At 48.7% G+C, this 16,330-nt stretch overlaps 1 protein-coding gene across 1 annotated transcript in view; it reads right to left on the bottom strand.

Moving 5' to 3' along the window:
* WNK2 (WNK lysine deficient protein kinase 2) overlaps positions 1-16,330 on the bottom strand; it is a 138,106-nt gene that overhangs the window by 23,513 nt on the left and 98,263 nt on the right. Inside the window, exons 20-23 of the mRNA XM_025360589.1 lie at positions 6,654-7,486; positions 6,227-6,296; positions 3,892-3,980; positions 3,110-3,798 (exon numbers count right to left, since the gene is read on the bottom strand). Coding sequence (XP_025216374.1) covers positions 3,110-3,798; positions 3,892-3,980; positions 6,227-6,296; positions 6,654-7,486 — 1,681 coding nt within the window. The remainder of the gene's footprint in view (positions 1-3,109; positions 3,799-3,891; positions 3,981-6,226; positions 6,297-6,653; positions 7,487-16,330) is intronic.

Here is a 16,330-nt window from a genome sequence, read left to right as displayed (position 1 = left end):
AAGGTGAGCAGAGGATGGAGAGGGGAGGAAGGTGAGGGGAGGATGAAGAGGGGAGAAAGATGAGGGGAGGATGGAGAGGGGAGGAAGGCGAGGGGAGGATGGTGAGGGAGGGTGGTGAGGGGAGAAAGGTGAGGGGAGGATACAGAGGGGAGGAAGGTGAGGGGAGAATGGAGAGGGGAGGTTGGTGAGGGGAGGAAGGGGGGGGAAGATGGAGAGGGGAGGAAGGTGAGGGAAGGCTGGAGAGAGGAGGAAGGTGAGGGAAGGCTGGAGAGAGGAGGAAAGTGAGTTGAAGATGGAGAGGGGAGGAAGGTGAGGGGAGGATGGAGAGGAGAGGATGGAGAGAGGAGGAAAGTGAGTTGAGAATGGAGAGGGGAGGAAGTAAGAAGAAGATGGAGAAAGGAGGAAGGTGAGGGGAGGATGGAGAGGGGAGGAAGGTGAGGGGAGGATGGAGAGGAGACAATGGAGAGAGGAGGAAAGTGAGTTGAGGATGGAGAGGGGAGGAAAGTGAGGGGAAGATGGAGAGAGGAGGAAGGTGAGGGGAGGATGGAGAGAGGAGGAAGGTGAAGGGAGGAGGGTGAGGGGAGGAAGGTGAGGGGAGGATGGAGAGGAGAGGATGGGGAGGGGAGGAGCTGGGCCTCCCTGCTGCATCACAGTGCTCTGAGCTTCTGCAAGGCCCAAGGCCACCCCAGGGGCCCTGGCTGGAGGCCTGTAAACCCTTGCCTTCACCCCAAGTGCCCCTTCTCTTCCTTTGATGACAAGGAAAACAGGTAGTTCACAAGGTCGGAAATGAGGAAACAAGTTCTGATTTTACTCCTGAATTTCAACACCCGCCACATAGGCTTTTTTTTTTTTTTAATGACTTCCTCTACTAAAAAAAGGAAATAAATAAAAACAAAACTCCAAACGGCTTTCTCCCTACAAACACCAGGGAGACACGGCATCAGATGATCTTCTGGAAGGGAGTACTATTTCAAGAGAGTGCTGACTGCCCCAGGGTTGGGGAACGGCTACGTGGGCAGGGGAGCGTCTTATCTAGGCTGGAGCTGATCCAGGCTGGTGGCTCTGCTCCGAGGCCGCACCCACATGGCCCAGCTCCCATGGTCCCAGACTGCAATGTGGCTCCCACACTGGGGGTGCCCTGACTGCTCCAAGCTGCCCCTGGGCTGCTCACCACAGAGCCCTGCAGCCTGGGACGTCTGAAAGCACAGCCTGGGCTCAGCACAGGGTTCCTGGAGTCCTAGGAAACCCCAACACTCATGGCAGAAATGCTGCAGTGAGGCACAGGCACCTCGGTATTCAGAGGGTTCAAATGAAAGGAAGGTTGGGGAGCTGCTGGCTACTGCCTATCAGAGGCCAAGTCACCTCAATTCCCAGTTGAGGCTGAAAATTTACCCCACCCTCTCCTAAATAGCCCCCAATTCCCCCTGGACTCCACGGCCCTCCCAGCATCCACCTTCCTGTTCTTAGGCTCCTGGAACTCTCTCCTTCCGGTCCTCTCCCTGCCCGTTCCCTAGGCCCCACCTGCCCCTGGCTCCCAACCACTTCTGCCATTTCTAGTCCCTACCCCATTATCTCTACCCTCTGTCTCTGGCTCCTGGCCCCTGTCACCCAGGATATAGGCTCTCAGAGCCTACAGCAGCTCCTCTCCCCAGTGTTTTCACATCCACACCTTCCTGCCCCCCACAAGCCTCTCTTCGTAGCAGCCACAGCTGGGCTGTGGCTTGGCAACATCTCAGCTCCCCTTTGTTCCTGCTGACTCTGACCACTGTCTCCCCAGGGTGACATTCCTGCTGAGCAAATGTGCCCAGGATCTGCTGCCCTCTATCCCAAAAAGTTCTAGGTCATGCCCACCTTGGGCCCCATCCACTCTCTGGCCTCCACCAAGAGTCTGTTGAGCCATGTGGCCAATGGGGGCCACCCTCCTGGATGCCTCTAAGATCAGCAGTGATTCCACCCATCCCTACCTTCCTGCCTCTCCCAGCAGCTCCAGTTCCCTCCTCAGTTCTGCATGAACACACAGACACTCACTATATCCTCAATGCACGGCACTGACCACCCCACCAGCCTGGGCAGACAGTCTCTTAGCCCCTGTGCACACTGTGCAGAGAGGGTTCGTAGGAGAGAAAGATGTGCATGGCTCCTCCCACCTAAGCCTGTGATTTCCAACACGACTCGACTTACAAATGTGCCTTCAGGCACTGGTGAATTTGGTGTCAGCCCTCCCATCCCAAAGGACATCTCAGTAACCCCCCAGCTGCAGCAAGACAGAATAAATATTTGCTGGATGAGGGAAAGAGACAAGTAGAAAGAGAGAGGAAGAGAAAGAGGGGGAGAGAGAGAGATAGAGAGAGAGACAGAGACAAAGAAAGGAGAGACATATAGGAATAGAGAGAGTGGCAGAGACAGAGTGAGGGGAAGCGAGACAGGGAGAGAAGGAATGAAAGGGGGGAAAGAGAGAGAGAGAGAAGGAGAAAAGAAGAGGGAAGGAGACAGATGAGAGGCAGAGAGAGTGAGGAAGACACATGCCTCAGCGATCCCCCAAGACATACCCCCAAGGGCAGCAGGAGGCGTGGCATCCAGAGAAGCCAGAAGCCAGGCAGACAGCAGGGTGGTGGCCGGCCCAGCCCGGAGGACTCTGAGTGGGAGACTGCCTACTCGAAACCACAGGGAGGCCAGGCCTGGTGGCTCACACCCGAAATCCCAGCACTTTGGGAGGCCAAGGCAGGTGGATCATTTGAGGTCAGGAGTTTGAGACCAGCATGGCCAACATGGTGAAACCCCGTCTCTACTAAAAATACAAAAATCCGCCGGGCATGGTGGCAGGCACCTGTAGTCCCAGCTACTCGGGAGGCTGAGGGAGGAGAATCGCTGAACCTGGCAGGTGGAGGTTGCAGCGAGCGAAGATTGCGCCACTGCACTCCGGGTTGGGTGACACAGCAAGACTGTCTCAAAAACAAAAGCCTTCATCACTCCCTTGTCACCTGCTTGGCAGCTCCAAGCGGGCGCTGCTTGGCCAGGACTTCAGCCCCAGTGCCAGGGTTCCCTCACAACCGGGAAGCGGTGCCACGGCCCGGGATAGGGGGCGGCGCTTCCCGCCCCCAGGACCTACTTCTCCCGCAGACTCTGCAGCTCCTTCTTGATGTCAGCGTCCTCGAGCTCCGAGTCGTTGTCGCTGCTGATGTAGGACGACTGGGAATGGAAGGAGGTCACGCTGATCGTGGGGACCTTCATGCCTGCCCTGCTGGGTGTCTCAGGTCCCAGTGAGCCGGCCCGAGAAGGCCTCTGCAGGAAGGCGGTGGCCTTCTTCACGAAGTCGCCGGCCACGCTGCCACTCCCGGGCAGGGACGCCTGTTTCTGCACCGGGGGTCTCGCCCGAGGGCCCTCGTCCCCGGAGTCGCTGGACACGGGCTCGCCCACGCCGACCTCGATGGAGGAGGCCGTCTGCGCCCGCCGCACCGCCAGCTTCACATCGGGGCTGGAGGGGGCCTCGTCCAGGTAGACGTCGGGAGGGGCGGAGTACCTCAGGCTGTGGGGGGAGGCCAGGGTCCACTCATCCTGAGTGCTGACCACCGAGAAGCGGCCCACAGTCTTGGCTGGTGAGCTGACATCCTGCTGCTCTGTACGTTTCCGAGGGGACCCTGAAGCTCGAGCGCCGAGTGTCTGGGGGTGGCTGGCCTGGCCACCCGCTGTGGAAATGCCCACGCCACTTTGAGGGGGCTCTGCTGAGCTTTCTCCAGCGACTCCACCATCCCTGTCTGTGGGCTCCACGCGTGTAGGTCTCACAAAAGCAGGTACATCCTTGGGAAAAAGCGGAGATGAAGAGGTTTCATGTGAGCATCAGCACAGAGCAAACCCTACCAACCAGCCAGGGGGTCGTCAAGTCGCCCTTACCTGGGGGGCGCTGGGGACCACACGGGAGTCTGAGGCCACCTGCCCTCCATCTCTGTCATAGCCCAGCATGCTCTTGGGAGATGCCTCTGCTGTGGGAACATCGGAAACGTTACTGGGGCTGAAGGAGGAGGAAGAGGCAGAGATGGCTCACAGCTGACCCAAAGCAGCCCAAAGTGACCCCACGGGAGTGCCGCCAGCCAGGCAGGACAACGGGAGTGGGCACTGGGAGGAGCCAGCTGTGGGTGCTCACAGCAGTTTTGGGAACTGAAAATACACCACGATGTCTTGGCCCCATGGCATTCTATGACAGATGCCCAATAAACCTGGGCAAGAGAAGAGGCGTCAGCCCCGGGCACCCTCGTGCAGCCAGGCCTTCTGTGCACCCGAAGGCCAGCACCCTGTCTCGCCCCACCGTCTGATGTGAGAGGGTCCCACGACACAGATCAACGGGGCCGGGTTCCAGCCCTGCTCCCAGGGTGTCTCAAAAACTGTCGCCCACTGCACCTGCAGCTGTTTCAGTGCTCTCTGTCTAGGGAGCTATTTCTGACCAGCTTTCCCAGGGTTGCCGTGAAGAGGCAATCAGAAAAGCCAAGCAAGTTGACATGGGGGCCTCGCCTGAGCTGAGACTCTCATGTGACAAAAGAAACTCGTGGGCAGGCCAGGGCATGAGCCAGACCTATGGGCCGCGGGAAAGGTGGCAGGGCAGACGGAGTCTCTGGGGAGGTTGGGGCCGCCCGCACATGTACACGTGTCTCCTTTGCACACCCCACTGGAAACCCACAAGGGAACAACACCCAAATCAGATTCCCAAGGAGACCAAATCTAGTCCCTATCACGTGTCCCCAACCCGTGGGCAACACCTGACTCCCCTCCTCACATCCCCGTGCCCACCTCCAGGGATAGGAGGCTCACTGTCAAATGTACTCTCTCCACTTCTAAATGGCTCCAACCCCCAGGAAAGGTCACTATTGCCAAACTAGAATCCGTCTCCTTGGAGCTTCTCCCGTGAGTTCCGCACTTTGGAAAGAGCACGGACTTGGAGTACAAGTTATAGCATTTGTACGTTACTGAAGCTCAGTTTGCTCATCTGCCCAAGGGGCCCATGGGACAGACACATCTCACAGCACGAGGCCAAAGGAAGAAGAGCGCCACACGCAGCCCAGCGTGGTCAGGGCTGGCACTCCAACACCACCTCTCGTTCCCACCCTTGTGCAAAGGCACTCTTGCTTCTGCCCCGTCCCTCATCTTCCTCAGGCTAAACATCACCAGTTCCTTGAGTACACAGCTTCTGACCCCAGTGCCAGCTGCCACAAGCCCTCTTAAAGTCTGGAAATAAACGTGGCCTGGGACTACAGGGTCCCACCTGCGGCTGATGTGCACTGAGGTTTCCGTGAGGAGGCTCACGGGAATCCTGATTCATATTGTGCCCACCCCCCAAGAAAGCCCGGGCTGAGAAGGAAGCTCAGACCTCACAAGATCAGTCCAGCTCCCTTAGAAGGGACACCGAGGCAGGCAGGTAATGAAATGAGAAGAAAAGCAAAGGCGTTTCCACAGACAGCAGTGGCAGCCAGGAGCCACAAGGGAAAGCCCTGCACCAGGTCTTCAGGGACTGCCCTGGCCCTGGCGCTCCCAGCAGTCACAGGGCCCCCCAGCGCACTGCTCGGCTTTAGCTGAAGTAAGCCTGGGTTTTTGTGGGCATCTTGTTACCTTGCTGAAGAAAAGCAAGGGCTGGGGTGGATCCACTGGAACGTGTGCAGACCCTCAGCCACTGGAGAGTCCAGGAACTGTGACGAGTCCCTGCAACATCCCAGCACCCACCAACCGGGGCTTTATCCATTTCCCCGGAGGACTTCCTCTCTCTGGAGTGTTAGCATGTGGTTCCTTCTAGAACTCTGTAGGTTTTAATTAAGCCAGGGGCATCCAGTCTTTTGGCTTCCCTGGGCCACATTGGAAGATGAAGAATTGTCTTGGGCCATACATGAAATACACTAACAATAACTGATGAGCTTTAAAAAAAATTGCAAAAAAAAAAAAAAAAAGAAAAAGAAAAGCTCATAAGAAGCTTACCAATTTGTGCTGGGCCCATTCAAAGCCATCCTGGGCCACATGCAGCTCACGGGCCAGAGGCTGGACAAGCTTGAATTAAATCATGACGGGCTCCTGCTGTGTCTGGGCCCCACCCTAGATGCTAAAGGATCCCTTACAGATAAAAGGATCTTCAAGAAATGCTTTTATCCCTTAAAAGATGAAAGATGAGGATGTGGATGCAGAAGGTTCTGGGGCAAGGAAGCTGAGCAGCACCTTGCGAACGCAGGGTTCAGCAGGAAGCTGTTACCTGTCATTGACGAAGATGTGCCCTGCTCCATCACAGCCCCTCGAGTGGGGGCCAGTTCTGACTTTTCCACCTGGAGAAAGAAACACAAAAAGAGAAGAGCTGTGAGACTCACACGTCAGCATCTCAGCAGTTGTATCTGCAAATCCACTCCCCTCGTCTCAAGCTGCCCCTGGGCTGTCCCAGTCCCTCTGTGTGCATGGATGGGGCTGTGTCACCTGACGCTGCACAAGCATGACCCCAAACAGGGGCCACTTGTTGCAAAACATGCACGGGTGAGTCAGACACACGTGGGTGGGACATCAAGAGAGGGACAGGCCCTGAGTGAGGGTGGCTCTGCATAGTCGAGATGCCTGCCCACCCCCGGGCTCGCGCCTGGGCTCCAGCCCCTGACCCAGGGCGGTGTCTCTGGGACAAGGCAGTTACTTACCAAGGGCTGGGGCAGCTGGGCACGCCCTGTAACCGCCTCATTAGGCGCTGGGGGCAGGGCCAGGTCCCCCCCGCAGACCTCTGAGCGGGGCTGGTCCCCTCTCAGGGGCTCCAGGGTGAAGTCTCTGTCGCCCACCTCCACAGGGGTCCCGGCTGAGGCTGAGGAGGTGGGCACATGCTCCTGGTAGAGCAGAGTCCGCAGCTTCTCGTCCAGGCTCTTGATGGTGCTGTCCACAAAGCCCACCCTGGGGGGCGGCCCTTCCCCATCCGACTCCAGGGCCGAGGGTGGCTGTGGGGGGACGGTGGGTCCCAGGGGTGGGCTTGGGAGCTGAGAAGTGGCCAGGCTGACAGCCCCCACTGAGGCAGGAAGCAGGGGAGTGGGCTGACCCAAGGCGGGCTGTGGGGCCCCGCTGTGGGGGCTGGGCTCAGGTGCAGGAGCTGGCAGGGGCTCCCCTAGGGCACTGGCCTCCCTGGTTGAGGCGGCCTCTGGAGCTGGAGCGCAAGGTCCTAGGCCCACCACGATGGGCTGCACAGCAAGCGGGGCCTCGTGAGTCTCCACTAGTGGCTGAGAAGTCTCGAGCTCACTGGTCGGCCCCTGAGGGGTCCCTGGACCCCCTGCCTGGATGGCAGTTCCTGATGCTGGCTCTGGCATGGTGCTGGTGGCTGAAGCTGCTCCATCTTGGGGCAGAGCAGTCACAGGAGGGGAGGAGGGGGCCAAAGGGGCTGGGGGCCCCCCAGGAGGGTTGCTGGGGCCCGCCTGGCTCAGGAGCTGCTGACCGGCTAGAAAGCCGGGTTGTTCCTTTGAGGACAGCTGGTCTTTATAGGGCGCTGGATCTAGAAGAAATGGGGAAAATGCCTTTGTACCAGGGTACTCCAGTTCCTATCTACCTGTCTCTTCCCTGGCTAAAAAGATGCCTCACACGGCCTGGCCATGGCCCCAGCGTGCTGGTCTTCTCTGTTTCCTGACACACCAGGCTCCTGCCTGCCTGCAGCTCAGCCCAGCTCCGGCTGCTGCTTCCTGTAACCCCTCCCACAGGTCTCTGGGCCACCAGCTTCACAACTCCAGGTCCCGGTTCCCATAGTGTCCCTTGCAGCTGAACCAGCACCACCCTTCCTTCTGTGTCCTCTGCAGCATGTGACCATCAGCTGCGGCTGTTGCCTGTCATCTGTCTGTCACCTGCACGGACAGCTCCGGAAAGATACAGCTCTTGTCTATCTTGCACTGGACAAAAGTTATTCAAGGAAATTTAAAAATTAGAGTTTAAGTAGTGAGCTGTACACACTTCCATGCCCAGGAGTGTGCAGGAGCCTGGAGCCTTCAGATTCAGACCCCCAGTCTTTGGTATGGTCAGAAGCGCAGCCAGGGCTGGTCAGTGACCTTGTGGGAGGAATCCAGAACCCCAGCAGTCTAACCAAGTCTCACAGTGCCTTGTGCAGGAGCTCGCAGAGCCTCCACCAGGCTCACAAGGACTGCGGGCATCTGAGAGGTGGCAGGACAGTGTTTCTCAAACTTAATTGGCCTTGGAGCCCAGTTTTCCTCACTTGCAACCCAACCTTTTTTTTTTTTTTTTTTTGGAGACGGTCTGGGCTGTCACCCAGGCTGGAGTGCCGTAACGCAATCTCACCTCACTGCAACCTCTGCCTCCCGGGCTCAAGCAATCCTCCCACCTCAGCCTCCCTTGTAGCTGGGACCACAGCTGGATAATTTTTGTTTTTCATATGAGACTGGCTTTCACCATGTTGCCCAGGCTGGTCTTGAACTCCTGGGCTCAAGCAATCCGCTGGCCTCAGCCTCCCAAAGTGTTGGGATTACAGGTGTGAGCCCCCATGCCCAGTCCACTTTGTCTTTTTAAAACACACAAAGAAAATGCACACAAAAAAAGAAAACTGTTTAAAAAATAAAAGGTAAGAATGGGGAGATTACTAGGGCCCTGATGCCCTCCCTTGTGCCCCCAGACTCCCTTGGCCCCCATCCCCGGCCTGGCCCAACAAAGGTAAACTAATTTGACAAGCATTTCCTCCACTGCTCTTCTTTCCGACCTTACCGTTTGTCTCTCTAAACACCATGGTCCAGGGCTGCATGTTCTATCAATGGAATGGTACTCTATTCTCTGGTGCCTGGGCTCTCTCACCTGTGTTTGTGAGATGTGTCCTTGTTGTGTTTGCACAACTGCACCACGATGCACACATCCATTCTGTGCTGGTGCTGGCTGGGCTGTGGCCGGGTGGGACCACGACTAAAACTGAGGCACAGTGTGCGCGGGCCCGTGTCCCGCCAGGCACACGCCAGTGGGGACCTGCAATCCCCTTTAGCCTTATGTAGGGGTGCTAAGCTGCTTCCCCAAGCGGAGTCAATGCCCCCACCATCGGCAGCCTCTGAGCACCCCTAGGACCGTGTGATGGCGTCTCATTGTGGTTCGTTATTGTTTTTAATTGTGGAAAAAACATTGAAGATGAGATCTGCTGTCTTAACACATTTTTAAAAGCACGATACTCTATTATAACTATAGGCACGATGTTGTGTGTCAAAGCTCTAGAGCCTCCTCAGCTTATACAACTGAAACTTTATGTCCACTGAACTTGGTAACTCCGTTTCCCTCTCCCTCCAGCCGCTGGCAACTTCTATTCTGCTCTCTGCTTTGATTGTCTTTGGCTTTGACTGTTCTAGATACCGCATATGAGAGGAATAAATCGTGTAGTCTTTCTGTGCCTGGCTTATTTCATAGAGCATAATGTCCTGCAGGTTCATCCATGTCGTCGCAAATGGCAGTTTCCTTGTTTCCGTGGTTAAATAGTACTCCACTGTGCAAACACATCACGTTTTCTTTATCCATTCCTCTGTCAATAGACACTTAGGTTGTTTCCATATCTTGGCTATTGTGAATAACGCTGCAGTGAACACAGGAGAGCAGATACTTCTTCTAAACCTTGTTTTCAATTATCTTGAACATATACCCAGCAGTGGGATTGATGGATCATATGGTAGTTCTATTTTAATTTTTTGAGGAAGGTCCACATTGTTTTCCATAATGGCTGTACTAATTTATACCACACTGCACAAAGGTGCCCTGTCTCCACATCCTAGCCAATACTTGCTGTCCTTTGTTTCTGAGAGCAGCCATCTTAACAGGTGTGAGGTGATAGCTCAGTGTGGTTTTGATTTGCATTTTCCTGATAATATCTAATTCAATCGAGTACCTTCTCCTGTGTTCACTGGCCATCTGGGTATCTTCTTTCAGGGCACACCTGTTCAAGTCTCTTTCCTGCTTTTCTGCAGAGCTGTCATTCTTTTCTTTTTAATTTGTGGTTCTTCATGGATGCTGGGTAGAGAATTGTTTGGGGGCAATCTGTACCACAGACATCTCTCACTCTGTGACTTGCCTATGGGCTCGATTAGTGGTGTCTTTGGATGAACAACAGTTCTTGATTTTAATACAGTCAAATTTAACCAACTTTTAGCCAGTCTTTCCCACTTGCATATTTTGTGGAACTTGAACATGTATATTCTACGTGGGGGCCATAATGATACTGCCTCTTATTACTTCTAGGAACTTTACTGTTTTCCCTCTTAGAGATTCACAGGCCACTTGTTACTGAGTTTTGTGTGTGGTGTGAGGTCATCTCCCTGTGTGGACAGCCTACTGTCCCAACTCCTTCTGTTAAGAAGACCATCCTGTCTCCACTGTCTGGCAATCGGACCTTTCTTGTCAACCAAAGATGTGTCCAAAGATGTGGGCCTGCTTCTGAGCTGTCTTGACTCCATTGCTCAATTTCTCTGTCCTTGTTCTAGGACCAGACTATCTCTGTGACTCCAGGTTTACATGAGTCACAACATCTAGGAGATTGATATCCTTCCTCTAGAAGCTGTCTTGGTTTTGACCGGCTTTTGCATTTCTATAAAGAGTATATAATCAGCTTGTTGATGCTTATTTAGAAATGGTTAGAATCTGAATCTACAGACCTAGTTGGGAAGAAGTTTTTATAATACTGAATCTTCCAGTCCGTGAATATGGTACATATCTTCCTACTCATTTCTTTTTAAAATTTCTCTCAATGTTTTATAGTTTTTGGTATACAGATCTTACATACTTTTTGTTAGACTCATACACTGGTGTGTGGCATTTTTGTGTTAATATAAATTGAATTTTTCAATATTCCTTATTTTCTGATTGTTGTTGGTATAAAGATAACTGCAGTCTGTAGCTACTTCACTAACTTATTAATTCTAATTTATCTGTAAATTTAAGTCTCTATGTATATAATCATGTTATCAGCAAACAGTGATAGTTTTATTTCTTCCTTTCCAATCCTTATCACTTTTTAAAACAGTAATTGTTTTAATGCTATTAGATATTGAGGCAAAATGATAAAATTACAGTGTTACCAAAAGGCCACGATTATTTCTTCTTCAAAATAGAAAGAGTTTTAGCAAATGTATTCCTTGGAAATAACTGCTATTTAGCCCAATAATTTTATAGGTAGAGCTTCTGAGTCAAAGAAGAGTTATCTTGTTCTGCCCACATTTTTAACAAAAAATAGTAATGCTAAAAGGAATATAACCTTTTATGTAACACTATATAGCATTATATTGATCAGAACAATCATTCAGCTGAGTGTCTACTATGTGGCATACATTGTGTATTTATTTCCATTTACAGAGTAGTTGATATTGGAGTAGATAATAGAAAAACACCAACCTCAAGTTAGTACCAACTCAAATAAGCAAACATTTTCTTTGGAAGACTGTGTTCAGAAATAAATACCATTTTCTTCAAAAGAAAAATAAAGTGATTGTGATGCCACCATGACACTTCCTTATATATACTTATAAAAAGTGGTCAGGGCATTGGCTCTTAAATTGGGCTGCAGGTTGGGTCTTACCCCCAGAAATCCAGATTTAGCTGCATGAGGCAGGGCCTGGGCTTCTTCAATCCTATTGCTTTCCCTTCTTTTTCTTTCTCCCTTTTTCCCTCTAGCCCTTCCTTTCTTCCCTGCCCACCAACCCCCACTGCCCCCTACAATATCTAGGACACAGGTTACTGAATAGAAGTGGTGAGAATGGGCATCCTTATCTTGTTCCCCATCTCAAAGAGAAAGCATTCCACATTTCACCATTAAGAATATTTGCTGGGGTTTTTTTGTTTGTTTGTTTGTTTTTGTTTTTGTAAAAATAGAATTTCCCATCTATTGGGACATAGTGAATAAATTGTTTATTCAAATTAAGTTAAACCAACCTTGCATTCTGAAATCACTGCAACTTAGTAACCTGTCATACATACTCTTTTCATGTATCACTAGATTTAATTTGCTACTATTTTGTTTAGTATTTTTGCAAGTGCTGATGGAAGAGGGAGAGACTGACCTGTTATCTTCCTATTTTATAATGTTCTCAGTCAGATTTTTGTGTCAAAGTTATGCTAGTTTGATAAAACAAGCTTCTTTGTTCTCTGGACGTGTTGGGTTAGATCAGAATTATTTCTTACTTAAGTATCTGTGGTAAAGCCATCAAGTTGAAACTTTTCCTTATAGGAAGGTTTTCTTCCCCTTATACACACCTATGTGGGTGGACACTCACTTTGATGGAGGCCAAGGGGTCCAAACTTATGTGCCTGATTTCTTTCTCACTGCCTTTTCTTCAACTATGATTTCTCTTTCCCTAACATTTGAGTGAGTCCATCTTTCTCATTATTGTGAACATTCCTTGTGTGTGTGTTTTTTTTTGTTTGTTTGTTTTTTTGTTTTTTCTTAACTATGCAGCATCCATTTGCTTCCTTGTTGGGTAGTGCCACTCCAAATTTCCTCTTGGGAACAACTGTCACTTACTTTAACTCCAGGGCTGTGCCTGCAATTTGGGCACAAGTCAGCGTGGATTCCAGCCACTAGCCACGACTGCTTTAGAGAATGTGTCCTTGTTCTGCATAATGGGAGTCAGGGCCAGATGTATGAAACCTTTTGAAAAGGGTCTCTATTTTCTGCCTGCACTTGAACCTGAAAGACTATACACTCTGAGTTGTTCCAGCAATCTTGCCACCAGGAAGGGTAGACATGAGAAGGCTTCTAATGACTGATTTGACATTTTAATGTTTATAGCGCTTTTCAGATTTTCTATTTCTTCTTCAATAAGTTTGGTAAGTTGTAGTTCCCTAAGACACAATCCAAAGAAATTTTCACATTCTTATATTTGTCTTAATGTTTATAGGATTGTAGCAGTGTCCCCCACCTTTTCATCCCTAATATTGATTACGTATGTATTCTCTCTCTCTCCTTTAGTCAGTCTCATCACAGGGGGCCTACTGATGCTATGAGCCTTTTCAAAGAACCATTGCTAAGCTCTGTGGATACTCTATTGTATATGTGTCTACTATTTCATTAATTTATGTTCTTATCTATTCTACTTTCTCCTTTATTTGGGTTCCATTTTCTCTTTTGCTAACTTTTTGCAGTAAATACTTTTATTACTATCAGACTTTTCTCCTGTCCAATATATGCATTTAAAGGCTACAAAGTTTCTGCTCAATATGCTGAAACTGCATCTCACAAATTTTGGTATGTAATATTTTCATTAGCGTGACGTTCTTATCATCATTCAGAATTTTTTATTAGTTTCCATTGTAATTCCTTCTTTGCCTAATGAGATATTTATAAATGCATTGCTTTAACTATCAAATGTGGATATTTTCTAGTTATCTTCTAGTTAATGAGTTCGAGTTTACTTCCAACTTTAACCAAAAGCATGCATCAAGTGATTTTGATTCTTTGAAACTTGTTGAGATTTGTTTTGGGTCTGCGTAAGGTTAAATTAAAAATACGCTGTGTGCATGAAAAAATAGTGTATTCTTCAGCTGCCGAGTACAGTGTCCTGTATGTATAAGATACCAATTCTGTGGTTGAAATTTTCTCTATCCCTACTCAGTGTCTCCCTATTCCAAAAGTTGAAATATCCCATGAGGACTGTAAATTGCTCCATTTGTTTTAGTTGTGTTAATTTTTACTTTATGCATTTTGAGGCTTTATTACTAAACATAAGCAAACATTAAATTATTATATTCTCCTGGCCAGCTGAGTCTTTCACCATCACGTTTTTGCCTTAAAATCTACATTGATATAAAAATATAGACATTAGCTTTCTCTAGGTTAGTATTTGTGTGTTCTTTTTCCCTTTTTTTTTTTTTTAATATTTTTATAATCTTATGTCTTAGTTTGTTCTGGTTTTTTTCACTTTTGAGAATCTTTGAGATTTAGTCCATTTACATTTAATTACTGATCTACTTGGGTTAAAACTAGCATCTTACTAAAGATTTCTATGTGCTCTCCATGTTCAGTGTTTCTGTTTCTTTCCTTCCTTGCCATATTTTAAAAAACTCCTTCCCCACCTGCCCCCTCCACCACAAGTGTGGAGGTTATCTGCTATTCTACGAGTCTCACAGGGGTTACTCTAGAGACTATCACGTGCATTCTTGATTTGGCTCTCTGCCCAGGCAACATGGAATCTTGGAGCCCTTTAAGTGCATTTCCTGCCTCCTGATAAATATGCCCCATTTTCATGCATTGTAACATACCAAACATTTTAAACCTCAAGACATTATTTTTTACATCCAGTCAAAATGCACTTAGATGTACTCATACAATTATAATTCCATTGGTTTTTGTTCCTACCTGCGTTCTGGCCTTTCATCTGCAGTCACTGTTCTTCTGTCTAAAAATATTCCCTTTAGTATTTCTTTTTTTGTTTTTTTTTTTTTTGAGGTGGAGTCTCGCTCTGTCGCCCAGGCTGGAGTGCTGTGGCTGGATCTCAGCTCACTGTAAGCTCCGCCTCCGGGGTTTACACCATTCTCCTGCCTCAGCCTCCCGAGCAGCTGGGACTACAGGCTCCCGCCACCTCGCCAGGCTAGTTTTTTGTTTTTGTTTTTTTTTGTATTTTTTAGTAGAGATGGAGTTTCACCGGGTTAGCCAAGATGGTCTTGATCTCCTGACCTCGTGATCCACCCGTCTCGGCCTCCCAATGTGCTGGGATAGTATTTCTTTAATTGAGCTGTGAAGGTGATGACTGCTTTTCTCTTCATTTCATCTTCACGGAAGTCAGATCCTTTCACCAATATCTGAGGCTGGGGCTTATTTCCTTCAGCACTGCGAGGACAGCACTATCCCTTGTCCACTGACATATGTTGTCTGTACTGAGACAGGGGCTTCCAAACCTTTAAAGGACCAGTTTTTTCTTTGGCATCCTTTAAATTTTCCCATGTGCCTTTGGTTTTCAGCACTTTATGATATATGTAAGTGCGGATTTATTTTTTAACTTACAGAGTTTGGAAGTTTCTTGAATTAGTGGCTTCAAGCCTTCCAATTCTCTGCATTATCTCTTGAAACTTGTTTTTGCCGCATTCTCTTGCTTTCTGGGACTCCAATTACATGATGTGTTTGATCATCTCACTGTAACCTCTATATTTCTTAGCACCTCTTTTCTATTTTCTGCTGTTTTCATTATCCTTATTTTACTTTAGTTTCTTTAGAGCTACCTATTTAGCTTGCTGATTCTCTCTCTGGCAGTGTACAAACCATCCTCTGATGTCTTAATTTTAACTAATGTATTTTTCAGTTCTACAACTTCCATTTAGCTCCTTTTTTTCTTTGGCATAGTTTCTAATTCTTTGACAAAAATTTCAATCTAGTCATTTGTCTCTTTTAATGCAGTAGGCAAACTTAATTCTCAGTCTGGTAACTCCACCATCAGGAACCTCTGCTGGCATGCTCTGTTACTGCTGTTTGGATCTTAATAGCTTTATTTAGGTGTAATTGCTGCAATAAGTTGCACATATCTAAGTTTTGACACAGGCATATAAGTAAAATCATCACAATCCATCCAATGAACATAGTCATCACCCTCCTGGATGTTTCCTTGTGAACCTTGCGTCCGTTCTTCCCTCTCCTTTCCTGCCACGCCTTGGTTCCCAACTACTGATCTGCTTTCAGCCACCACAAATAACTGTGCATTTTCTAGAATTTTATATACGTCCAGTCACATGGCAAGCATTCTTTCTTGTGTTCATTCAGCATAATTATTCTGAAAATCATCCATGCTGCAATGGGTATCAACAATTGATTCCTTTTTATTGCAGAGTAGCATTATAGTGTATGAATAAACCACAAAGTGTTTCACAAAGGCAGGTGGAAAAATTCAAAGAATGTCAGAGAAAAAACAGGTTCTTTAAAGGTTTGGAAGATTCTGCCACAGTACAGACAACATATGCCGGTAGACAAGGAATAGTGCTGTCCTCACGGTGCTGAAGAAAATAAGCCCCAGCCTCAAATCCTGGGGAAAGGATCTGATTTCAATGAAGATGAAATTAACACAAAAGCATTCATCAGCTGCACATTTCAACTCAAGAAACGTGGAGGATGGACACCTGAGCCGTTTCCAGGTCTTGGCTATTATCAATAATGCTGCTATGAACATTCCTTTGCAGTGTACAGGCATCTATTTTAACTGATTTTGGTTAAGTACACAGAAGTAAAATGGCTGGATCACATGGTTATCTGCACATATACTTTTAAAAGAAATTACCAAACTGTTTTCTAAAGTGGCTGTAGCATTTCATACAGTGCATAAGAGCTCTAGCTCCTCCATGGCCTCGCCAACACGTGATCTCTTAAAGTTTAGTTATTTTAATAGGTGTCTCA

This window comes from Theropithecus gelada, chromosome 15 (assembly GCF_003255815.1).
Source record: "Theropithecus gelada isolate Dixy chromosome 15, Tgel_1.0, whole genome shotgun sequence".
NCBI classification, from domain to species: domain Eukaryota; kingdom Metazoa; phylum Chordata; class Mammalia; order Primates; family Cercopithecidae; genus Theropithecus; species Theropithecus gelada.
This window is presented reverse-complemented; position numbering and strand designations above follow the sequence as displayed.